Source organism: Schistocerca cancellata, chromosome 1 (assembly GCF_023864275.1).
Source record: "Schistocerca cancellata isolate TAMUIC-IGC-003103 chromosome 1, iqSchCanc2.1, whole genome shotgun sequence".
NCBI lineage: Eukaryota > Metazoa > Arthropoda > Insecta > Orthoptera > Acrididae > Schistocerca > Schistocerca cancellata.
In genome coordinates this window covers 556887683-556914728 of record NC_064626.1, presented here as the reverse complement: position 1 = coordinate 556914728, position 27046 = coordinate 556887683, and the positions used below count along the sequence as shown (strand labels likewise).

The window sequence follows — 27046 nt, the reverse complement described above, 5'->3', positions numbered from 1 at the left end:
CAAAAAAGTTCGTTGCGCGTAATTACCTGTTCTAAGTTAAATCCTTCGTGTTCTGCAATATCATCCGATCCTGAGTAGATTTTTCATCGAACCATTAAAGACAATATACGAGGGTCACTCCAAAAGAAATGCACACTATTTTTGTAAAAATACAGTTTACATTCTGCATGTGTGAAAGTTCTACAGTGTGTAGATACATCCTTCCCGCCTGTTTTCAAACTTAGTTCAACTTGTTCCCGTGAGTGGCGCCGTCACAGCATGTCTTCAAGATGGCCGCTACACTTGAGGTTGGTCAGAAGCAACGTGCTGTCATAGAATTCCTGTGCTGTAAAAACGAGACAGTGGGAAACATCCACAAGAGATTGAAAAAGGTGTATGGAGATGCTGCTGTCGATCGCAGTACAGTTAGTCGGTGAGCAAGCAGGTTACGTGATGAAAGCAGGCACGGCAATATTGAGGATTGTCCTCGCAGCGGCAGACCTCGTACTGCACAGACTCCTGACAATGTGCAGAGAGTTAACGAATTGGTGACTTCTGACAGACGCATCACAGTGAACGAATTGTCACGCTAAGTTGGGATAGGGGAAGGAAGTGTTTGCAGAATACTGAAAGTGTTGGCGTTAAAAAAGGTTTCTGTCAGGTGGGTTCCCAGGATGTTGACAGTGGCCCACAAAGAACCAAGAAAAACGGTATGCAGCGAACTTTTGGAACAGTAGGAGAATAGTGCAGATGAATTTCTTGGAAGAATTGTGACAGGTGGTGAAACATGGCTCCATTATTTTTCACCAGAGACGAAGAGGCAATCAATGGAGTGGCATCATGCAAATTCACCCAATTAAAAAAAAATTCAAAACCATACCTTCTGCTGGAAAAATTATGGTTACGGTGTTTTTCGATGGCGAAGGACTCTTGCTTGTGGACATCATGCCCAGTGGACCACCATAAATTCTGATGCATATGTGACGACACTGAAGAAACTTCAAACTCGACTGGGTCGTGTTCGACCACATCGGCAAAAGCAGGATGTTTTGCTGTTGCACGACAAGGTACGGCCACATGTCAGTCAAAAAACCAGGGAAGCGATCATAAAACTCGGAAGGACAACACTGAAACACCTGCCTTACAGTCCTAACTGGCTCCACGTGACTTGAATCAGCAGTTGTCTTGTGACAGCCAGAGCGAGAGCACCAGCAGCAGCGAGTACTGTTTGTATAAAGCGTTTATTTTGCATTTTGTTTACGACCTTCCACTAAGGAAGGGATTCTATTTGTGTTTATCTGCTCTGCATAGTAACTAACAGTTCTTGATAAAACTTTACGTAGTTTTCGTGTTAGATTTCTTAGTGTTTTCTTGATCGTTTAGAACAGAAAGCGCCCTAAAACCGTCTTTGTTTGTTTCGCGGCCGTTAGCCACTAGTCACTTGAATCAGCAGTTGTCTTGTGACAGCCAGAGCGAGAGCACCAGCAGCAGCGAGTACTGTTTGTATAAAGCGTTTTTGTACTTATTTGCTGCGCTTAGCTTTTAAATAGTTTTTCTGGCAAAACCTAGCGTAGTTTTCGCGTCTCGTATTTCAGTGAGTGTTTCTTGATTATCAGAGTAGCTCATCAGAAGATTATCTTGGGAATTTGTCACCGTATAGGGTAGGGTAAACATAGTCATGTGTAGGGACTGTGGTTGTTGTGAGCGGACGCAAGGAGAATTGGCCACTCTTCGGGGGCAGGTGGAGGCTTTGTCTGTTAGGCTCTTCGAGCTCGAGGCGCAGGCGTCGGCTCGTAGTGGCGTTGGGGCAACTGTGGTGAGACCTAAACCTACTTCGGTGGCCTTGGAATCACATGGAACCCCTGATGTCGCTGCGTCTTCCGGCAGTGAGCATCTTACCGGTCAGCCATCACTCCAGGGTGAATGGTGGACAGTGGTGGGCTCGCGCGTGCCTGGCCGAAAGGCGAAGGTGGGATCTGGCCGCGTGGCAGCTGCCTTACCCCTTTCCAACAGGTACGGGGTGCTTCCTAGTGGTGATGACATCGTTTCCGAGCCACCACAGGATGCCTCGCCTGTTGGGCCAGTGGCCGATTCTCCGACAAGGTCCCGACAGTCACAGAGGGTGGGCCTATTAGTTATAGGGAGCTCCAACGTTAGGCGGGTTATGGAGCCCCTCAGGAAAATAGCGGGTAGGTCGGGGAAGAATGCCAGTGTGCACTCGGTGTACTTGCCGGGGGGTCTCGTCCGTAATGTGGAGGAGGCCCTTCCGGCAGCTATTGAACGCACTGGGTGTGACCGGCTGCAGATAGTAGCACATGTCGGAACGAATGACGCCTGCCGCTTGGGTTCTGAGGCCATCCTTGGTTCCTTCCGGCGGCTGGCTGATTTGGTGAAGACAACCAGCATCGCACGCGGAGTGCAAGCTGAGCTTAATATCTGCAGCATAGTGCCCAGAGTCGATCGCGGTCCTCTGGTTTGGAGCCGTGTGGAGGGTCTAAACCAGAGGCTCAGACGACTCTGCGACTATAATGGTTGCAAATTCATCGACCTCCGTTATTGGGTGGAGAACTGTAGGGCCCCCCTAGACAGGTCAGGCGTGCACTACACACCGGAAGCAGCTACTAGGGTAGCAGAGTACGTGTGGTGTGCACACGGGGGTTTTTTAGGTTAGAGGGACCCCCCCTTGGGCGAAACGATAAAATACCTGACGGCTTACCAGAGAGGACACTATCATCGTTGATAAAGAACGTCCGTCCTCAGAGACCAAAAACAGGAAAAGTTAACGTAATATTGGTAAACTGCAGGAGTATCCAGGGCAAGGTTCCTGAATTAGTATCTCTTATTGAAGGAAATAGTGCGCATATAGTATTAGGAACGGAAAGTTGGTTAAAACCGGAAGTGAACAGTAACGAAATCCTAGACACAGAATGGAATATATACCGCAAGGATAGGATAAACGCCAATGGTGGAGGAGTATTTATAGCAGTAAAGAATTCAATAATATCCAGTGAAGTTATTAGCGAATGCGAATGTGAAATAATCTGGGTTAAGCTAAGTATCAAAGGTGGGTCAGATATGATAGTCGGATGCTTCTATAGACCACCTGCATCAGCAACCGTAGTAGTTGAGCGCCTCAGAGAGAACCTGCAGAACGTCGTGAAGAAGTTTCGTGATCATACTATTGTAATAGGGGGAGACTTCAATCTACCAGGTATAGAATGGGATAGTCACACAATCAGAACTGGAGCCAGGGACAGAGACTCTTGTGACATTATCCTGACTGCCTTGTCCGAGAATTACTTCGAGCAGATAGTTAGAGAACCAACTCGTGAAGCTAACGTTTTAGACCTCATAGCAACAAATAGACCGGAACTTTTCGACTCCGTGAATGTAGAAGAGGGTATCAGTGATCATAAGTCAGTGGTTGCATCAATGACTACATGTGTAATAAGAAATGCCAAGAAAGGAAGGAAAATATATTTGCTTAACAAGAGTGATAGGGCACAAATCGCAGAATATCTGAGTGACCACCATCAAACGTTCATTTCTGAGGAAGAGGATGTGGAACAAAAATGGAAAAAATTCAGAAACATCGTCCAGTACGCCTTAGATAAGTTCGTACCGACTAAGGTCCAAAGCGAGGGGAAAGATCCACCGTGGTATAACAATCATGTACGAAAGGTACTACGGAAACAAAGAAAGCTTCATCATAGGTTTAAGAGTAGTCGAATCATAGCTGATAAGGAAAAGCTGAACGAAGCGAAAAAGAGCGTAAAGAGAGCAATGAGAGAAGCATTCAACGAATTCGAACATAAAACATTGGCAAACAATCTAAACAAGAACCCTAAAAAGTTTTGGTCATATGTAAAATCGGTAAGCGGATCTAAATCCCCTATTCAGTCACTCGTTGACCACGATGGCACCGAGACAGAGGACGACCGAAGAAAGGCAGAAATACTGAATTCAGTGTTCCGAAACTGTTTCACTGCGGAAAATCGTAACACGGTCCCTGACTTCAGCCGTCGCACGGACGCCAAAATGGAAAATATTGAAATAAACGATATCGGAATTGAAAAACAACTGCTATCACTTAGTAGCGGAAAAGCATCCGGACCAGACGAGATACCCTTAAGATTCTACAGTGATTATGCTAAAGAACTTGCCCCCTTTCTATCAGCAATTTATCGTAGATCGCTGGAAGAACGTAAAGTACCTAGCGACTGGAAGAAAGCGCAGGTCGTTCCCATTTTCAAGAAGGGTCATAAATCAGATGCGAATAATTATAGGCCTATTTCGCTTACGTCAATCTGTTGTAGAATAATGGAACATGTTTTGTGTTCTCGTATTATGACGTTCTTAGATAATACAAATCTCCTTCATCATAACCAACATGGATTCCGCAAACAGAGATCATGTGAAACTCAGCTCGCCCTATTTGCCCAAGAAATTCACAGTGCCGTAGACACTGGCGAGCAGATTGATGCCGTATTCCTGGACTTCAGGAAGGCATTTGATACGGTTCCGCACTTACGTTTAATGAAAAAAATACGAGCTTACGGAATATCGGACCAGGTTTGTGATTGGATTCAGGATTTCCTAGAAGAAAGAACACAACATGTCATTCTTAACGGTTCAAAATCTGCAGATGTAGAGGTAATTTCGGGAGTACCGCAAGGAAGCGTGATAGGACCTTTATTGTTTACAATATACATAAATGACTTAGTTGACAACATCGGTAGCTCCGTGAGGCTATTTGCAGATGACACGGTTGTCTACAAGAAAGTAGCAACATCAGAAGACTCGTACGTACTCCAGGAAGACCTGCAGAGGATTAATGCATGGTGCGACAGCTGGCAGCTTTCCCTAAACGTAGATAAATGTAATATAATGCGCATACATAGGGGCAGAAATCCATTCCAGTACGATTATGCCATAGGTGGTAAATCATTGGAAGCGGTAACGACCGTAAAATACTTAGGAGTTACTATCCGGAGCGATCTGAAGTGGAATGATCACGTAAAACAAATAGTGGGAAAAGCAGGCGCCAGGTTGAGATTCATAGGAAGAATTCTAAGAAAATGTGACTCATCGACGAAAGAAGTAGCTTACAAAACGCTTGTTCGTCCGATTCTTGAGTATTGCTCATCAGTATGGGACCCTTACCAGGTTGGATTAATAGAAGAGATAGACATGATCCAGCGAAAAGCAGCGCGATTCGTCATGGGGACATTTAGTCAGCGCGAGAGCGTTACGGAGATGCTGAACAAGCTCCAGTGGCGGACACTTCAAGAAAGGCGTTACGCAATACGGAGAGGTTTATTATCGAAATTACGAGAGAGCACATTCCGGGAAGAGATGGGCAACATATTACTACCGCCCACATATATCTCGCGTAATGATCACAACGAAAAGATCCGAGAAATTAGAGCAAATACGGAGACTTACAAGCAGTCGTTCTTCCCACGCACAATTCGTGAATGGAACAGGGAAGGGGGGATCAGATAGTGGTACAATAAGTACCCTCCGCCACACACCGTAAGGTGGCTCGCGGAGTATAGATGTAGATGTAGATCTCTTTGGGAAACTGAAAGACTCTCTTCGTGGAACAAGGTTTGAAGATGATGACTCCCTTGTGCACGCTGCCAAGCAGTGGCTCCAACAGGTTGGTCCAGAATTTTACTGTGAGGGTATACAGGCGCTGGTTCCAAGATGGCCTAAGGCAGTTGAGAGGGATAGAAATAATGTGGAGAAATGAAAATATTGTTCCTGAAGGATGTATCTGCACACTGTAAAACTTTCAAACATGTAGAATAAAAGATGGATTTTAAAGAAAAGTAGTGTGCATTTCTATTGGAGTGACCCTCGTACTTACAATGACGAGCCGAAATATTATCAGCGCAGCCAGGGAAGATAAAACACGACTAGAACAGTTGAGGATTAATCTGACTTTACCACTTCAAAAAATGGCTCTGAGCACTATGGGACTTAACATCTATGGTCATCAGTCCCGTGGAACTTAGAACTACTTAAACCTAACTAGCCTAAGGACATCACACAACACCCAGTCATCACGAGGCAGAGAAAATTCCTGACCCCGCCTTTACCACTTCGGTAGCAGTGTTACGAGCTCAATAAGTTTGTCCCCTTGCTTAATACTCCCACTGTGTTTGTTCACGTGAAGAAAGCGCGAGGGCGCAGGCGCACGGTGTGTCGTACCATGTGCGAAGGCTGGAAGACGGGCACGGCGAACGTGGCGAAGCGGTGCATCCCGCGGCGGCCGGCGGACAGCTGCAGACTACGGCCCGGCGCGGAGGCTCCGCGCTGCCAGCCTGCGGTCACGCCGCGGAAGTCGGACCAGTTTCCTGAGATAGCGCACGCCAGCCCAACTGCACACTGACCGCTGTCACGTCGATACGTCTTTCAAATCTGGAGTCGCTAAGGCACGCTCTAAAAGATGAGCGGGGATCCAGTGGTTGTTAAAGCTGTAACGGTCCGGCTATATCGGCCGTACATGCGCCTTTTATATTCTCCCGCGAGGTGATAGTGCAGAGACAGTGACGTAAAATTATTTAGTGACTAATGGAATTAAAGCTGCAACTGGTCCTGAAAACGAAAGACATGGTAGACAGGTAATATGATTTCAAAAATGGCTCTGAGCACTATGGGACTTAACTACTGTGGTCATCAGTCCCCTAGAACTTAGAACTACTTAAACCTAACTAACCTAAGGACATCACACACATCCATGCCCGAGGCAGGATTCGAACCTGCGACCGTAGCGGTCACGCGGTTCCAGACTGTAGCGCCTATAACCGCACGGCCACTCCGGCCGGCAATATGATTTACCCATATCTTTATTGTAGGCCTCTGCGATGTGAAATGTCCGATAAGCTATGACGTCACTACTGTTGAAACTTTCTAGCCCTGGAACTTTATCGACTTTAGGTCCACTGACGAGGGCCGGTTACCTTGTCGTTACCTTGATGCTGGGTATCATTGTTGGTAATGGTAAAGTTAAGAACTCCACCACACAACACTGACGGACCATGCAGGACGACTTGTGCACCTACTGAATTAGTGGTACTAATAGCAATATTGTCAATTGCTTTATTAACTGTAAGGCAGGTACGCCTTATTCTCCTGTAATAACGTGGCATCTTCTGTGTGAGCGTTCCAATGCTGTTGCTCGGACGGCTGCACGTTATTATAGGAGAATAAGGCGTACCCGCCTTACAGTTAATAAAGCAATTGACAATATACTACTAGTACCACTAATTCAGTAGGTGCACAAGTCGTCCTGCATGGTCCGTCAGTGTTCTGTGGTGGAGTTCTTAACTTTACCATTACCAACAATGATACCCAGCATCAAGGTAACGGTTGGGTAACCGTAGCCCTCGTCCGGAAACTAAGCAAAGGGACCCGGTTTAGATTCCCGGCCGGATCGAAAATTTTCACAGCTCGGGGACAGGTGATGTGTTGTCCTTACTGTCGTATCGTCGTAACTGGTAAGAAAATCGTCTCCAATACACTATCGCATCGTCTTTCCATTACTGAGATGGCTGAATGGGCACGACCCGAAAGATAACATATTAAAAAAAAACTACCTTAAAAAAGTCTTCTAGTAAGCCACCAGTGGCCACAATTTAGGGACTAAAGTAACTTTCGCATAATGTTTCACTGCCTTGCACTGATAACAGAGGAAAGACTGAAACACTGATTCGGTCTTCCGAAATTATTTCACCGGAGAATATCGAATCCGGTCCCTCCCTTCAATCATCGCAAACATGGAAAAGAAACTGGAATAATTAAAAATATGCATTTCCAGTGTTCACTGTTATTTGTACACACGCAAAGGCGTTACTAATATATGAAGGAGAAATCGAGACCAATATTGTCTATAATTTTCCAGGTCTCTTTGTTGTGATATTTAACTTCACAACCTAGCAAACACATCTGTCGGACGAACTGATCCAGCTTAAAAAAGTAGTATTGCTGTGTGTCTACCATAAGATAGCATTGGACGGACATCTACATCTACATCTACATGGATACTCTGCAAATCACATTTAAGTGCCTGGCAGAGAGTTCATCGAACCACCTTCACAATTTCTGTTATTACAATTTCGTATAGCGCGCGGAAAGAATGAACACCTATATCTTTCCGTACGAGCTCTGATTTCCCTTATTTTATCGTGGTGATCGTTCCGCCCTATGTAGGTCGGTCTCAACAAAATATTTTCGCATTCGGAGGAGAAACTTGGTGATTGGAGGAGATTCCGTCGCAACGAAAAACGCCTTTCTTTTAATGATTTGCAGCCCAAACCCTGTATCATTTCTGTGACACCCTCTCCCATATTTCGTGATAATACAAAACGTGCTGCCTTTCTTTGAACTTTTTCGATGCACTCCGTCAGTCCTACCTGGTATGAATCCCACACCGCGCAGCAGTATTCTAAAAGAGGACGGACAAGCGTAGAGTAGGCAGTCTCCTTAAGTAGGTCAGTTACATTTTCTAAGTGTCCTGCCAATAAAACGCAGCCTTCCCCCACAACATTTTTTATGTATTCTTTCCAATTTAAGTTGTTCGTAGTTGTAATACCTGGGTATTTAGTTGAATTTAAGGCTTTTAGATTAGGCTGATTTATCGTGTAACCAAAGTTTAACGAGTTCCTTTTAGGACTCATGTGGGTAACCTCACACTTTTCGTTATTTAGGGTCAACTGCCACTTTTCGCACCATTCACATATTTTTTTCTAAATCGTTTTGCAGTTTGTTTTGATCTTCTGATGACTTTATTAGTCGATAAACGACAGCGTCATCTGCAAACAACCGAAGACGGCTGCTCATATTGTCTCCAAAATCGTTTATATAAATAAGGGAACAGCAAAGGGCCTATAACACTACCTTGGGGAACGCCTGAAATCACTTCTGTTTTAATCGATGACTTTCCGTCAATTACTACGAACTGTGACCTCTCTGACAGGAAATCGCAAATCCAATCACATAACTGAGACGATATTCCATACGCACGCAATTTCACTGCGAGCCGCTTGTGTGGTACAGTGTCAAAAGCCTTCCGGAAATCCAGGAATACGGAACCGATACAGTTTAGATAGCTGGCAGCTATTTATTTTCTCTAAGCCAATTAGAAAAATTATTGAATAATTTTTAAATTGGATGCGTTTTACTACTATGCAGAAGTGTTTCTCGCCACACAGACACACACACACACACACACACACACACATACACACACACACAGAGAGAGAGAGAGAGAGAGAGAGAGAGAGAGAGAATTTATATGGTCAGAAAATATTCACAACACACGGCCTACAGGCACTATTGGATTTAAGCACAGCGAGGCAATCACTTCGAGCTCAAAATTGAAACACTTCTCAAATATTGGAATGTGGCAAAGCTGACGCGACTGAAACGTGCAGTCGTATGTTAATAACACAGCAGGTCAGGGTAATCTTCAGCGTTTGGTGACCTTGTTTGGTGAGGACATCCGTTACAGTACATGGCAAAGTGGCGTCAATATTTGTATTACAGTGGCCTGGAGCGAATCTTTGTGGACGATGTAACGTCCCTGATACTAAGGCGGCGTTTCACGCAGACTTCGCTGATTCGAATCCTGATAATGGAAAAAAAATTATCAATATAATTTATGTAGCAACGAGGGGAGAGGTGCGATTTCAGCTTCGCGTAATCTGTCTAATCTAGATTTACCTGCTGTGCTGTGGGCTGACGGAATAAGGGACTGAGGATATTGATGAATCCAGTGGAACCTGGCATTCGATATTACTCGAGAGGAGCCGACTGTGAACCAGCGACGCGTTCTCCGAATCCCTTAATTCACTTACAGCATTAAAAATACTCTATCTGATCAAATGTATCCGGACAATTAATAGTGAACATTAGTATCTGTTGTGTCCAAACATTAATATCTGGTGTATCAACTTTTCGCCTCCTCACAGATTGAACTCTGTTAAATGCACTTTCAGTGAGGTGTCTGATTGTCTACAGAGGATAGCAGCCCACTCTTCCTCAAGTATCAATAACAGAGAAGGCAGTGATTTTGCAGATAGGGACTGGAGCGAAGTCGAGTTCTAATTCATCCAAGATACCTTCCACTGGATTCCGTTCGGGACTCTGGACAGGACAGTCATTACTAACAAACCATTGCCTCACAGATGGCGCTTAATGACAGGATGAATTAGTCAGGCTGTTACAAACAACTATCGCCTCCAAATTGTTCCTCTACTGTGCGCGGTGCACAGTGCTGTAAAATCCTTCCTCATTTACCGTTTCCTTAAGCACAATGATTGTATCATTCACTATCCAAGCAAAACGCCACCATACCGTAACACCATCTTTTCCGTAGATCACTGTTGGCCGAACACGTGGCGGCAGGTAACTTTCTCGACGCATTCGCTAAACCCAATGCTTCGTCGGCCGTTGTGGCCGAGCGGTTCTAGGCGCTTCAGTCGGGTATCGCGCGACCGCTACGGTCGCAGGTTCCAATCCTGCCTCGGGCATGGATGTGTGTGATGTCCTTAGGTTAGTTAAGTTTAAGTAGTTCTAAGTTCTAGGGGACTAATGACCTCAGATGTTAAGTCCCATAGTGCTTAGAGCCATTTGAACCATTTTGAACCCAATGCTTCCATCGGATTACCAAAGGACACAGCGTGAATCATCAGCCGAAGGCACTCGTTTCCAGCCATCCACTATTCACTGCGCGGGCGTCCCTCTTTACAACACCTCAGGCACCACGCAGAACGGAATACAAGAACGTGTGGCTGCCCGACCACTGTACCCCATTCTTTTTAACTCTTTACGCACAGTCATTGCGCTATGAGGGTTGGTGCTAGCACTCTGGAACTCACGAGAGGTTCCTTCTGCTGTTTTTTTTTTCAATTTTTACAACCGCCCTCAGCATTGCTGGACCGTCCCTGTCCCTCGGTAGATGAGGTCTACTTGGTCTTGGTTTACCTGTAGTTGCTGCTTCGCGTTTTCACTTGACAATCACATCACCAGCAGTCGATAAGGGCAGCTTAAGAAGTATTGGAATATTCCTAACTTATTAAGTGGTATTCAATGACTCAATCACGTTCCGAGTCACTGAGCTCTCCTGACTCATCCTGTTGTTACTGATCCTCCACCATCAACTCAATACCCCTCGCCTCCTTTTACACTCGTGAGTACGCTCTCGAGACATCTGGTGGTCAGTTTCGCGCTGACTAGACAATATATTGGCATTTTGTATCTGGGTGCCCAACATTTAGCTTAACAGGCACACAAATGTTAAGGGATACAGCACTGGATATTTTGAGAAGGAATTAATCATCGGAAATGAATATCGCAGGGAATACGAGGTCCTGAATGAGTAGTAGGGGACATATTTGTACGCCTCTTATGTTTCATAGGAAAAAAACTGTCTGTTGGCGTTTATGGGGCTAAAAAACAATGCCCAATCTTCCGCGATGTGTCCATGCTGTGGTCTACCACTGTTCACAGTTTAAGACTGGTTGTCGAAGAAGGAGAATTACTCTTTACGGAAAGTTGCAGGCATGTGTTTAATGTGCGATGCAGGTCACCGCAGCCACATGAAGCCGGATGTATGGACAGAGAAAACTGGAAGAAATCTGTAGCCGTCTATAGAGAAACACGGAGAACATCGCAATGATGTGGAACGAATCAGTCTACAGGATATATGTATATGATTAGTTCTAACATCAATCAGCATTTTACTTTTCAATCCTACTCATGAAATTATTGAAACACTTGTCAACATACCAGTGAATTAAAAGCTCCGAAGAATATTTTGTCGAGAACTTTGGTGAGCCAGCAAGGACATCTCTAGTATAAACGATGTTTGCAAGTAACGGGGCCAAACGATTTTGAAGTCAGAGATCAATAGTCGCAATGGGTTGTTTGCAATTCAAGCAGCTTCCTTGTCTCATAGTACAACATTTATGTAGTTTTGACTCTTTAGAGCTGGGTCAGTCCTCAGAGCTCAAACTGCAATCGTTACATCACAGGCTTATCCGTCAGTCGTCAAGAAAACTTGCAAATGCCCACAACGCGGCTGCTGTTTTAGTTAGGACGGAACGGCCGATTGAAGACAGTAGGTGCTTTTTCGATTTAAGAAAAGCATTTGATGGTGTGGATCATGTAATACTTCTCCATATGTTAGAACGTTATGGACTAGGGAGAAATGTCAATAATGGCTCACTTATCATAGGAAGCAGAATGTTGCCCTCCAGAGTCAACAATCAGGGAAAAGGTTTGAATCTGATTGCAGTAATGTAGTGTGTGTGTGTGTGTGTGTGTGTGACTGAGTGAGATGGGAGGGGGATGGGAGAGGGGCGACAGGGCTCTTTTCTGGGCCCTACCACTACACTTGACACGTGACTCAGAGATTTCGCTCTCTACAGATGACTCAACTCTTATTGTGAAAGACATGGAACCTGATAGAAATGATGCAGGTAATGTATTAGGTTGGCGCATAAATTCGTGACGTTCTCGTTTTACTGGTTGGTATTTCGGTTGCTGTGGTTTCAGTTATCGATTGCCATTATTTATTTGTAGTTTACTGATGACATTTGAGTTTACTTATTGTAATTTTGTCATCTGGATTTTGTGAGTGGAGCTGTGGAAGCCAAGTGGGAAAATCGGAACATTTCCGACGTATTGTGATGTTTGAGTTTAATAGAGAGGTACGAGCAGTGCAGGTAGCCAGAAACATTTGCGCCGTGTTCGTGCCATTGGACAGAGCACGGCAGGAAAATGGTTTTCTCGTCTTAAGGAGCATCGTTTTGATATTAGTGACTCTCCACGTTCAGGAATATCTTCGGGGCTTTCTGAAGATTGTTTAAACGCATTAATCCACGATGACCCGTGTCAGCGTATTCAAGAACTCGCGAATGTGGCGAAATGTCGTCATTCCACCACAGCGCGACGTTTGCATGCAATGGGGAAGGTTTACAAATCGAGTGAATCTGTACCGCAAGCTCTAAGCCAAAATAAAAAAAAATCTGCGGGTGGTCATATGCGCATCTCCGCTCGCTCGTCATCAATTATCGTTACTGGTGAAGACAAATGGTGTCTTTATGGTAACATAAGGAACAGAAAGGAATGGCTAAGCCCAAACATAGCAGCAATTCTCCGTACAAAAACCTGCGCGAATCCACAAAAGATAGTGTTATACATCTGGTGGAACAGCGACTGCGTGCTGTACTACGAATTGCTTCCCCGAGGTGTAACCATCACTGCTGACATTTGTTGTCAGCTACTGAGACGTCTTGCAGACACATTCCAAGAACCACGACCAGGAAGGCTGCGTTAAGTGATGCTACCCCACGATAACGCCCGCCCGCATTGTGCTAGACTGACCAAAAACTCTGCACAGGTTGTAAATAATTCTGCACCCTCCTTACCTGGTCTTACTCCCGCAGATTTTCACCTTTTCCCTTCTCTGTCGAACAGCCTTCAAGGAACATCCTTTAGGGATGAAAATGCGCTCCAAACTTGGCTCGACCACAGATGTTACGACCCATAGTGCTCAGAGCCATTTGAACAACGCGATTTCTGTTGGCGCTGAATCGAAGAGTTCCCCCAGCGTTGGGAGACTGTTGAAATATTGAACGGGAACATATTATTGATCAGTAAGGTCCCCGTTATATATACGTGTTCATTAAACTTATGGAAAAAAGCTGCGACCCTATGCACCAACCAAATAGTAGTCAGAAACATCAGAAAATGGACCTCAGAGAACAGAATTACGCGTAACTACATCAAAACGCAACGTTTACAGTTCCTGACAAGCGACTCTTGTAAAAGCGAAATTTTATGGCCCCATTTGGTCAAAGAGTTAATGAAGTCGATCATTTTAAATCCGTAGGACTGAGAGTAGATGCAAGACTTTCTTAAAAGCGTCACGTTCGCCATAGTGCAGAAACTGAATGCAGCTATTTTCACTGTACGTACGATCTCTGCTGTTTCTCACACTGAAACACCAAGGTTGTTGGCTTCGCTTACTTTCATTCTGTGTTATCTCGTAGGATGTTATGCCTTTGGGGCAACTCTGCACACTCAACAAAAAATTTACTAGCTGAGAAAAAGGGATGATTAGACTGATCTACCGTGTCAGTTCACGAATTTGGTGCAAGCCGTCGGCCGGCCGCGGTGGTCTAGCGGTTCTAGGCGATTCAGTCCGGAACCGGGGGACTGCTACGGTCGCAGGTTCGAAACCTGCCTCGGGCATGGATGTGTGTGATGTCCTTAGGTTAGTTAGGTTTAAGTAGTTCTAAGTTCTAGGGGACTGATGACCACAGATGTTACGTCCCATAATGCTCAGAGCCATTTGAACCATTTGCAAGCCGTCGTTCAGGTGCACCGGAATTATAACTTTACCGTCCCTACTGTATATTCCGTAATGGAAATTGTTGTTGACAATATTGACTCATCAGAAGAGACCACAACATTATTTCAATGAACACTAGACAGAAAAAGTATATGCACCTGGATAACACTTCCTTAAGCACTACAGACAAGGGCGTACAGTGTTCAGCGGGTTTCATTTTCAATAACCTTCCAGCAGAGCTGAAAAAGCTGATTGATAAACCCCAAGCATTCAGATCGAAGTTGAAAGGTTTCCTCCTGGACTACTCCTATTTTGTACATGAGATCACTGCAGTAGTTGGGAACTTTTCACTGTAATGTGTCATTGATACGTATACAATTAGTTTTGTGTTTTATTAATTATAGAACTATTTGTTGACATAAATTTTCTGAACAGCATTCTGTAAACTATGTACTGACGCGTTCGATGACCAAGTAGCTCTGGCTCACGTGGTCCCAAGGAAACTGAGAGATGAAAAATTTAGAAGTCGAAAATAGAAAAAAAAAAAAACGCTTACACTTGTGCATCCTTATAAATTATATAATCTTAGGTTTCTGTTGGCGCTGGATGGTCGTGTACGAATGACATATTTCTCGTTCCATACTGAACAACTAGCTTGGTGCCGCAGCTTCGCTCGCGTAGCTTGCAATATCTGCACAGATTTTCCTTTTTCTTTCATCGAATTTGTGTGTTGTTACGCCCACTGCCCATGTGTAAATCTACTGTGGTGTGCGTACTGTAAGACCTTCGGTACACACACCATCAGATTATTTGACTTGTCGCTCTAACGAAGTAGGCGAGTGTCAGCAATATGTGTCGTGGTCTTATCGTGGCGTGTTTACCTTCTGCCGTTAGGTCAGACGATAGAAATGCCACTTGCATGCTTAGAGTAGCAGATTGTCGGTGACCAACTTTAAACCGAACTTGATTAATTTTCACACACATTTATTAAAATAATAAAAAGCATAGACATTACGCAACTTTATTCTGGATGCTGTTTACAATTGACAATCTGATGTTCCTTTGGTCTTGGTACGTTAATCTTATTCTCACATACCTCTGATACTTGACAAAGTGTCTATAAATTTATCTTCATGGCTATGTACAGGAATATGGTAATCTTATTAGGTGCAGACTGACACTTGACTATAGACTGGTACAGACTGGTGCAGACAAATGCAGACTCGTACAGGCTAATGCAGACTGACTAAACGGAGGTCTGTACACTCGTTATAATACCTCGCGCATTCAGGTATCACTGCGTGAGTGTGATCCGCGAGGAGAAAAGGTTCTACATTAGCAGCAATCTCATTGGCTGTGTTACATATTAATACGCAGATAGCGGAAGCAGAATTTGGTCCGTCTCTAAGGTAGCGCCATCTCGTAGTGCGGAGACGGACGAGCGCTGTGCCTGCACTGTTGTGCATAGCGGGGCGCGCTCTAGTGGGAAAGTTCTGTACGCACTGACTACGCGGAACTATGTACACAACATCTACTCACTATAAGAGAGTTAGTGACGCTTTGGCTGCCCGTCACTGAATAATTTAAGTAATCCAATGACTTTAATTTAATTTCGTATAGCGAGTTAAACAAAGCAATAAAGAAATCGGATAAATCATTGTATAGTTATTAGCGCCTGTCTTACATTCGGTACTGAACTCTCTCATCTCGAACGGATATTCCTGCATATGGACTCTCATATAAACGAGATACCTGTTTTATCGACAGTAATGATTACTCTGTGCAGCAGGAGATGATTTTCCAAAAATGCAGTAAAACGTATTTTTTATTTTTTTACCAAGAAACCAAATAGTCCTACCAATTTTCCTAGCTCTAGCTTCAAAATTATCTTAATAACAGAATATTTTCAAAAACCCTTAACCCCTATTTCGCCCTCTTAGGAGTGGAATTTCGAAAAGCGTCTCCTTAAACGATGCCTGCGGTATAGCACCAACATCCTCTCCAAATTTCAAGTTTCTATTCACAGTGGTTTGGGCTGGGCGATGATAAGTCACTGAATCACGCAGGACATTTTCTATTGTGTACGGCGATAAGCATAGAATACTGCTATACGTAGGGAGCAATACAAAGGTTGAAATGGCTCTGAGCACTATGGGACTCAACTGCTGAGGTCATTAGTCCCCTAGAACTTAGAACTAGTTAAACCTAACTAACCTAAGGACATCACAAACATCCATGCCCGAGGCAGGATTCGAACCTGCGACCGTAGCGGTCTTGCGGTTCCAGACTGCAGCGCCTTTAACCGCACGGCCACTTCGGCCGGCCAAAGGTTGAAACACGACATTCAGATGCACAAACATTGCATTCATATGTAAAAAGTAAGATTACTTTTCACCTAATCTTAGTACCTATCGTCTACACGACACAATCAATCATCGAAATATTTAACATCGTCGTCTCTCTAAAACAGAGTGCTTTTATGTAATATATGATCACACTGCCAATGAGGATGTGTGAGGAAATTAATTTCTAATTGTCTACATTACGAAAAGGGCAAAGAGATAAAGTTATTTTGCTCATTAATACCTCAGTACGTCTAGCAAATGTTAGCAGCTGGGAGACGCGAAAGACAGGTGACCGAATGCTGCGCTAATGCACTGTGATTTTCATAAGCCTATTTGATAATACATCATACCCTCGTGAATCTTTCGTCATAAATCATTTGCCTTAATAATTAACTCAGTCTCCTTCTAGCTTACATCAGTACTGCTACATCACCTCGTCAAAGTTATACATGATTGTCTGTGACAAATTATTTTATTCAGTATGCTAATTATTGACAGTAAGGTGCTATTAGCACACTGTACGAGTACTGTGGACTAACCAATATTTCTAGATTAATTTGATTAGTTACGATGAATAATGAATTATTAGGTATTCCAACGTACCACTTCTGTGTCAGCAAAATGTGCAGGTTTCTACAAATTTGTTAGTAATACTTCAAGTTTTTATTTTAATGGTACCAAACGAAGCTGCTTTTCCCCAGGCTCAAACTGTCATTCTTATTCCAATCATGGAAAAGAGTTGCAAAGTTTCCATTGTGTCACTGACTGAATAATTTTTTCGGTGTTGGAAAACGGTTTACTGGATGTGCTCCCTAAACCGCGGAAACGTTTTGCAGTGGTTAATTGTTAGCAAATTTAGTTTGTAAATCTCTGACTCGTTCAGTTGCTTGTGCACTGAGCAAGGAAAAATATTTCGTGTTTCACTGATAATAATTATTGACGTATATCAGATGTACACTGATGAGACAAAACATTATAACCACCTTCTTAATAGCTTTGGAACGAAATAAGTCACTGATTCTGCGTGCCGGGGATCCGACAGTTTGTTGGTAGGTTTGTGGGGCCTTGTGGCGTTAGATGTCTACGCGCAAGTCATGTAATTCGCGTAAACAACGGACCGCTGATTTGCATACTCGGTGATGGCGCTCGATAGCGGCCCAGATGGGTTCCATGGGATTTACACTGGTGAACTTGGTCTACAAAACATCAACGTGAGTTCACTACAATGACCCTCAAACCACTGTTGCATGGTTCTGGCTCCGAGACACGGACAGCTATACCGCTGAATAATGACATCAGCCGGCCTTTGTGGCCGTGCGGTTCTAGGCGCTTCAGTCTGGAACCGCATGACCGCTACGGTCACAGGTTCGAATCCTGCCTCGGGCATGGATGTGTGTGATGTTCTTAGGTTAGTTAGGTTTAAGTAGTTCTAAGTTCTAGGGGACTGATGACCATAGATGTTAAGTCCCATAGTGCTCAGAGCCATTTGAACCAAAGATGACATCGTCGTAGCGGAAGAATCGAGCATGAAAGGATGCTGGTGGTTCGCAGCTGTCAGCGTGTCTTCCATTACTACCACAGATCCTATACAAGCGCGGGAGAATGTCTTCCATAGCATACTACTGCTCCCACGAGCCTGCGTTGGTGGCGCGCTGCATGTTTCGAGTCCTCGTTCACCCCTGTGACGGCGGCTGAGGAGATGACCATCGACTTAGTGTAGCAAAAATGTGATTCACCCGAAGAGCCCACACGTTTCCATCGATCGACAGTCGAATTCCGACGGTCCCATGTCCACTGCAACCGTAATTGACGACATAGTTGAGTCAACGTGTGAACACATACGGGTGGTCTGCCGTGGAACTCCATGTTCGACAATGTACGATGAGTCGACACACTTTTGCCTGCACCAGTATTGTGCTCTTTCGGCAGAGATGCCACAGATCACCATCTATCCTACTTTACAGAGCAGACGAGCCTCCGAACCCCACGTTCTGTGAAGACTCGTGGACATCCAACTATTTAGCGCCTAGTGGTCGTTTCACTGTACTACCTCTTTGCGTAGATGCTCGCGACAGTAGCACCTGAACATTCGACCAACTTCCCCGTTTTCGAGATACTCGTTAACAGTCTCTCCGTAATAATAATTTTCCCTTTGTCAAAGCCCCTTATCTCAATGGATTTCCCTATTACAGACCTTATGGTCGTTGGGGTAATACCCCTTCCGTGTCTGCTCCGCTAACATACTTTTGTTACCTCGTCACGTGCCCGCAACGCCACCAGGCGACATCTAACAACGCGGTGGGCAGCCGTCATAATGTTCTGGCTAACCCGTGTACATTCTTGTTGAACCTAAGTTCTCTCGTTTCGGTTACTTTACATCCGTCACACGTAATATTAAGAAGAAAGTTTTCATTCGTGGAAGCAACACTGCAAATCGACACTATCAGTCAATATCGGAGATGTTATTGTTGGTGTGGTCTTCAGTCCTGAGACTGGTTTGATGCAGCTCTCCATGCTACTCTATCCTGTGCAAGCTGCTTCATCTCCCAGTACCTACTGCAGCCTACGTCCTTCTGAATCTGCTTAGTGTATTCATCTCTTGGTCTCCCTCTACGATTTTTACCCTCCACGCTACCCTCCAATACTAAATTGGTGATCCCTTGACGCCTCAGAATATGCCCTACCAACCGATCCCTTCTTCTTGTCAAGTTGTGCCACAAATTTCTCTTCTCTCCAATTCTATTCAGTACCTCCTCATTAGTTATGTGACCTACCCATATAATCTTCAGCATTCTTCTGTAGCACCACATTTCGAAAGCTTCCATTCTCTTTTTGTCTAAACTATTTATCGTCCACGTTTCACTTCCATACATGGCTACACTCCATACAAATACTTTCAGAAACGACTTACTGACACTTAAATCTATACTCGATGTTAACAAATTTCTCTTCTTCAGAAACGCTTTCCTTGCATTGCCAGTCTACATTTTATATCCATATCGGAGATAGTATCTACAAACTGTTCAGATCTCGATTATGTACAGGAATGACGCCACGTGAGAAGCAGACATTTAGAATGTCATCTACTATCAGCCCCTCTCATAATTCAATGAATTACAAGTGATGAAGAAACAGAATTGAGGAATGTGAGAAAGAGTCAGCTGTGTGAAGAAACGTAATTCATTTGTCGCTGCTATTGCGGACAGCTGCCAAATGTACTTCGTAGGTGTGCAGATATCGATACCACTACAATGAATCGAATCTTACCATTGCCCTTCTCTGCTAGACGCGAGAGAACAGGTGGGCTCGAATGTCGCATTGACTAGGGAGTGGGGACAGCTGTTGACGCCTGCGTGAAAGGGACGTAGGCAGTTAGTCCGAGGGGTCAGCTCATGAACAAGTACGAGCCGGGGTGTGGCAACCCACAGGTGTACGAAGTATCTATCCTTTGTTAATATTGCGCAGCATGAGTCAGCATATTTTTCTTTTCGGCGACCGAAAGTAATATCAAATGGCGAAGGCTAAGTCCAGCGAAAAGGTGAATAGTCTTCGCATAAGCTAAGTGGACTTTTAGGTCGACGTAGGGACCCTCTTTATGTACTCAAGACACAATAAATCGACTGTTATTCAGAAACTGTTTAATTTCATCCTTTTTCATTATAGTATATTTATTGAGTTACTTATATCGAAGAATGCAGGTAGCAGATTCAGATAAGTATATGGTTATGGAAGTTATTACAGAGGTACGCGTAGCTCAGAAGTTAGTTTGTCCGATAACACTGTCTACAAATATTCTGATGCCGCTTCACTACGACATGAGACAACAATTCAAGCAAAATAGTCAATAAAACCATCAGAAACAAAAGGGGCAACTTACGACTTCGGTAATGGGTATCGATAGCGTCGTTGAAGTGACGTGATAGTTGACAGGGTAGATTATAATTTACGATCAGCCCTATTTTCAGTAGGGTTCCGAATTTGCACATTAAAGCAACATCAGGAATGAATGAAGTCTGCACGAAAACGTTGCTTAACCTTCCCTTTTCAAAAGGCCCAGGGAAATATAATTTAGAAGCTGAAGAATCACGCACACACACACACATAAGACAAGCTTCAACTGCAGCGTATAACACTTCAAGACATATTGTTATTTTTCCCATATTAGTTGTGCAGCACCAGAAAAACCTGAAAGAGGTGTACACATCGGTACCTCATTAATTAAATCTTATTTACACCAATCGGCGAAAGTTAAACACGCCTCACTAGACTGGAGGACAATTAGTTGCTTCATATGCAATAAAATGTTCAAGGTTTGAGATCGCACTGTCAGTATACATATAACTACCGACGTTTCGGTCCCTGTTACAAGCGACCTTCTTCAGGATGTTTTTGTTTACTGCTGAATGAGAAAACTTTGTTTCTTATGTACCTGCAGACATGGCTGTTATCTAATTCTGATAGGCTGTTAGGATGAAGGGTGGGATGTTAGAAGTCTTTATTGGTGATTTTTTTATTTTAATTATTGGAAACTCGACGTTTTGATTGGTGGAAATCGGCGAATGGAAAACTAGGCGGCAGCTGTGACGTGGCGTTGTTTTCCTGCTTCTAGCGCCGGCCGAGGCGCGCCAGGACTCTGGTACACGTCTTCTCTATTATTTTGGCCAGTTGCTTGACTATTTCTATTGCCTCTCTAATCTTCCTCCTGAAAGTAAGAGGCTGTTTCGCCAGTACGCGTGCTTCATCAGAATCTATCTGTTTGCCGCACTCATCCTGGTGTTCTGCCACCGCTGACTTGGTGTGCTGTCGCAGTCGGATTTTTTTTTTGTGTTCAGATACCCGTGTTCTAGTGGGTCTCCCCGTCTCGCCTACATACACTAATCCACATTCTCACCTGATTTTGTAAACTCCTGCATCATGTAGTTTGTCAACTGTATCTTTCGTTGTGAAAAGATCATCTTCTATTCTGTTGCTGCTTCGGAAAATCTGCTTCATGCGTGCTCGGCGGAGGATTTTTCCTACCTGTTCAGTGACACATTGGACATATGGTAACACAGAGATGTTTTGTGCTTCCTTTGGCTGTCCTCTACTGCCGTCATTCTTTGTCGCCATAGTTTTATCTACACTCCTGGAAATGGAAAAAAGAACACATTGACACCGGTGTGTCAGACCCACCATACTTGCTCCGGATACTGCGAGAGGGCTGTACAAGCAATGATCACACGCACGGCACAGCGGACACACCAGGAACCGCGGTGTTGGCCGTCGAATGGCGCTAGCTGCGCAGCATTTGTGCACCGCCGCCGTCAGTGTCAGCCAGTTTGCCGTGGCATACGAAGCTCCATCGCAGTCTCTAACACTGGTAGCATGCCGCGACAGCGTGGACGTGAACCGTATGTGCAGTTGACGGACTTTGAGCGAGGGCGTATAGTGGGCATGCGGGAGGCCGGGTGGACGTACCGCCGAATTGCTCAACACGTGGGGCGTGAGGTCTCCACAGTACATCGATTTTGTCGCCAGTGGTCAGCGGAAGGTGCACGTGCCCGTCGACCTGGGACCGGACCGCAGCGAAGCACGGATGCACGCCAAGACCGTAGGATCCTACGCAGTGCCGTAGGGGACCGCACCGCCACTTCCCAGCAAGTTAGGGACACTGTTGCTCCTGGGGTATCGGCGAGGACCATTCGCAACCGTCTCCATGAAGCTGGGCTACGGTCCCGCACACCGTTAGGCCGTCTTCGCTCACGCCCCAACATCGTGCAGCCCGCCTCCAGTGGTGTCGCGACAGGCGTGAATGGAGGGACGAATGGAGACGTGTCGTCTTCAGCGATGAGAGTCGCTTCTGCCTTGGTGCCAATGATGGTCGTATGCGTGTTTGGCGCCGTGCAGGTGAGCGCCACAATCAGGACTGCATACGACCGAGGCACACAAGGCCAACACCCGGCATCATGGTGTGGGGAGCGATCTCCTACACTGGCCATACACCACTGGTGATCGTCGAGGGGACACTGAATAGTGCACGGTACATCCAAACCGTCATCGAACCCATCGTTCTACCATTCCTAGACCGGCAAGGGAACTTGCTGTTCCAACAGGACAATGCACGTCCGCATGTATCCCGTGCCACCCAACGTGCTCTAGAAGGTGTAAGTCAACTACCCTGGCCAGCAAGATCTCCGGATCTGTCCCCCATTGAGCATGTTTGGGCCTGGATGAAGCGTCGTCTCACGCGGTCTGCACGTCCAGCACGAACGCTGGTCCAACTGAGGCGCCAGGTGGAAATGGCATAGCAAGCCGTTCCACAGGACTACATTCAGCATCTCTACGATCGTCTCCATGGGAGAATAGCAGTCTGCATTGCTGCGAAAGGTGGCTATACACTGTACTAGTGCCGACATTGTGCATGCTCTGTTGCCTGTGTCTATGTGCCTGTGGTTCTGTCAGTGTGATCATGTGATGTATCTGACCCCAGGAATGTGTCAATAAAGTTTCCCCTTCCTGGGACAATGAATTCACGGTGTTCTTATTTCAATTTCCAGGAGTGTATTTCTTTCATTCCATAACCATTGGCACAAAAAATGGACTTGCGGTTTTGTAGTTCACCCTTTAGATGTTCCTTATCGCCGATCCTGTGAGCCCTCTTCGTTAATGTGTGCAGGGCGGATTTCTTCTGCGTAGGATGATGATGGGAGGAGGCAAGCAGGTACCTGTCAGTACGGGTTGGCTTCCTATACACTCTATGGCACATGTTTTCTGTAAACTTCCAAGTCGAGGAAAGGCAGCACCCCATTCTTTTCTATCTCCATAGTGAATTAGATTCTGCTGTGCTACTGGCTGATGTGTTGGAAGAAAGTTCGTAGCTCTTCCTCTCCATGTGGCCAGATAACTAAAGTATCGTCAACATATCGGAGCCAACATTCTGGGCGTAATGGTGCGGACTGGAGTGCTCTTTCTTCAAATGCTTCCACAATGATGTCTGCTGCAAATAAGCAAGAGAGGGAAGCCCATAGCTACACCATCTGTCTGCTCATAAAATTCCCCTTTCCACCTAAAATAGGTGGTAGTTAAACAGTGGCGCACTAGATCGCAGATATCGGGTGCCATACATTCATCTAAGATGTTCATGGTGTCTTGTACCGGTACATTCGTGAATAAAGACTTTACGTCGAAGCTAACCATCAGGTCTGTTGCCGACTTTTCTTTTAAAGTTGCACAAAATGGGTGGAGTCTTTAAACGTACGAATTTGTGTGGCCCACCAAATGTCGGAGCTTTGAAGACAGTTCCTTTGCTAGACTGTACGTTGGTGAATTAATTGTACTAACTTAATTGTACTAACAGTCGGTCGTAAAGGAATGGCCTCTTTATAGACCTTCGGTACACCGTATATTCTTGGAGTCTGTGGAACTTGTGGGATGAGTCCTCTGGCCGTGTCGAAATTCTTTCTAGTTTGCTTTAGCAGTGCCTGCGTCCACCGGCCAACATGAACAGAGAAGACGGGTACCGACTTCGTACGTCCTGGCTGCCAGCAATAACAGCGCTACGGGACGATAACTCACTTGAAGGAACACATACAGAAGCGCAGGAAACTGCAGCGGCCGCAGATGCATAGAGTACTGGCACGCCTCGGCCGGCGCTAGAAAGCAAGAACACAACGCCACGTCACAGCTGCCGCCAAGTTTTCCATTCGCCGGTTTCCACCAATCACAAGCAGTAATGCAAACACCAATCAAAACTTCGGGTTTCCATCAACGAAAAGAAACAATAAAAACACCAATAAAGACTTCTAACATCCCTCCCCTTCGTCCTTAACAGCCTATCACAATTAGATAACAGCCACGTCTGCAGGTAAAAAAACACTCTGAAGAAGTCACTTGCAACAGGGACCGAAACGTCGGTAGTTTTATATATATTGTCAATGCGGTCACAAAACCCAGAAAAAATTTATTGAATGTGACAATGGCCGCGGAAGCCTATGTTTATAGTTGCTTCGCAGTTCGGCAGAAGGCAGCAATAATGATGGTGCCTCCTAAACACCCATATATCACGACGATAACTATCCATTACAGCCGATGTAGGTGGCATATAAACCTTCCGAGATTCAAACAGAGACGAAACACTTGTACAGGAAAGTTATTGTGAAACACGTCACTTTAGTTTGGGATGTTTGGGATTATATCCACATTGTATCATTCCCTATGACGCAACTTGCTATTACATATTGCTCTAATTTTATTCGGCTGCCTTCTTCGCGCCAATAACTTCATTTACGTCCACGCTGCAGTGTACTTTCATCCACACCATTTCAGTCTTCTGATAATGATAGCAAAGTGATCTACATATTTTCATGAATGGGTGAAACATCAGACTCGCTAATATTTGCGAAAGGTATGAATTCCAGTAATAGTACGAACTTCTCCATACAGCTGTGTCACACAAATTATTTTGATATTTCATCTGTGTATAATTGACTTAAAGAATATGGAACCAAAACAGCGTATTTAACATGCCTCGAAAACTGAATGCCGTTACTACCCCAAGATTTGGTCCAGAGCAGGTGGTCGCCAATGGGAATCATTCAAAGTGAAGAACTCTGCTTGGCAGACGTACCACACGATTACTGCCACCAGTAGCAGAGACAGTAGAAGCACTAATAGCTTACAAGTGTTATGGGTTTGTCATTTGGCTCCCTTATAGACGGTGAATTCGAGATTGGTTGAATTCCTTGTAGCGTTTTACTGTTATGGATGAATACTAGTAGTACTTAACAGCATTCAGTTTTTCAGGCACGTCAAATATCTGAGTACGATACTGTAGAGAGTTGGTACCGGTTGTACGTGAACTGAACGTCAAAAAAATCGCTTAGGACAGACGTATGAACAAACTGACTTTGTTCCTGGAGTAAATCAAGCAGCAGATGAACAAAGCCCACCCTGGCTTCCTACACTCAATGGTGTCACTTGGAAAAGGGAAGTATCGAGGAATACGGAACAGCCTGCGAGTTTCGACCAATGAAGCTATCAAGCAGTGTGGAGACTCAAATTTCACAAAGTCACTCGTATTTTAACTACGAAAGTACCTAGAACCCCGTGGTAATATAGGGGACGTTCTTGTATGCAACGAGTCCAAATACATTAGAAACCTGAAAATATCGGATCTTAGTGGAATAGAAGGCGTTCTGATGCGAGATATAAATGTATACTGCAATGGAAAGAGAAGAAGAGAAATTTCTCAGCATCGAATATAGATTTAAGTGTTAGGGAGTGTAACCACGTATGGAAGTGAAATATGGACGATAAACAATTTAGACACGAAGAGAATTGAAACTTTTGAAATATGCTAGTACAGAAGAATTCTGAAGTGGGTACATCACGTAACCAGTGAGGTTGTAATGAATAGAATTGGGGAGAATTTAGTATTAGAATTTAGCGTTAGAGAGGAGTTTGGGTGCGTGTGGGGAGGGGTGAGAGGCGATAAAAATACCAGGATGCGACCAAGAATGAATACAGTAAACAGATACAGAAGGATGTAAGTTGCAGTAGTTATTCGGAGAGGATGAGGCCTGCAGAACATAGGATAGCATGGAGAGCTGTATCAAATGAGTCTTCGGACTAAAGATCGTAAAGGAACAACATAAATGTAACTGCAGTATGTGAATAATATTGTACATAAAGTACGGAGAAAAAGTGGCCAGTACTTACCTAGAAGAGGCGCAGTTCTATGTATTAAACATAAACGGATATTTTCACAAAATCGTATCTTTCAGAACAGTTTGATTCTTTCCACTGGAAGGGAAGCGGTAAGGTTGAAGGAGATTAGAAAGAAGACGCTCAGACCCCAAATTAAAAGGAATCACTTAGTGTGAGTGCATGTACCGGGTGATCAAATAGTCAGTATAAATTTGAAAACTTAAGAAACCACGGATAATGTAGATAGAGAGGTAAAAATTGACACACATGCTTGGAATGACATGGGGTTTTATTAGAACAAAAAAAAAAAAGAAAGTATTGCTAGACGCGTGAAAGATCTCTTGCGCGCGTCGTTTGGTGATGATCGTGTGCTCAGCCGCCACTTTCGTCATGCTTGGCTTCCCACGTCCACAGATTCAGTCCGTGCGATTATTGGCTTTGGGGTTACCTGAAGTCGCAAGTGTATCGTGATCAACCGACATCTCTAGGGATGCTGAAAGACAACATCCGACGCCAATGCCTCACCATAACTCCGGACATGCTTTACAGTGCTGTTCACAACATTATTCCTCGACTACAGCTATCGTTGAGGAATGATGGTGGACATATTGAGCATTTCCTGTAAAGGACCTCATCTTTACTTTGTCTTACTTTGTTATGCTAATTATTACTA

General features: G+C 44.6%; 1 protein-coding gene across 2 annotated transcripts in view; it reads right to left on the bottom strand.

Moving 5' to 3' along the window:
* The window catches only part of LOC126180792 (cGMP-dependent protein kinase, isozyme 1), a 597699-nt gene that overhangs the window by 570040 nt on the left and 613 nt on the right, over positions 1–27046 (bottom strand). Inside the window, exon 1 of one of the 2 annotated variants that reach the window (XM_049924719.1) lies at positions 6196–6297. The exons of the other annotated variant lie outside the window; for it this stretch is intronic. Within the exon in view, the coding sequence (XP_049780676.1) occupies positions 6196–6246 (51 nt within the window). The 5' untranslated portion in view covers positions 6247–6297. Of the gene's footprint in view, positions 1–6195; positions 6298–27046 lie in introns of those variants that run through there. 2 annotated transcript variants of the gene reach the window in all.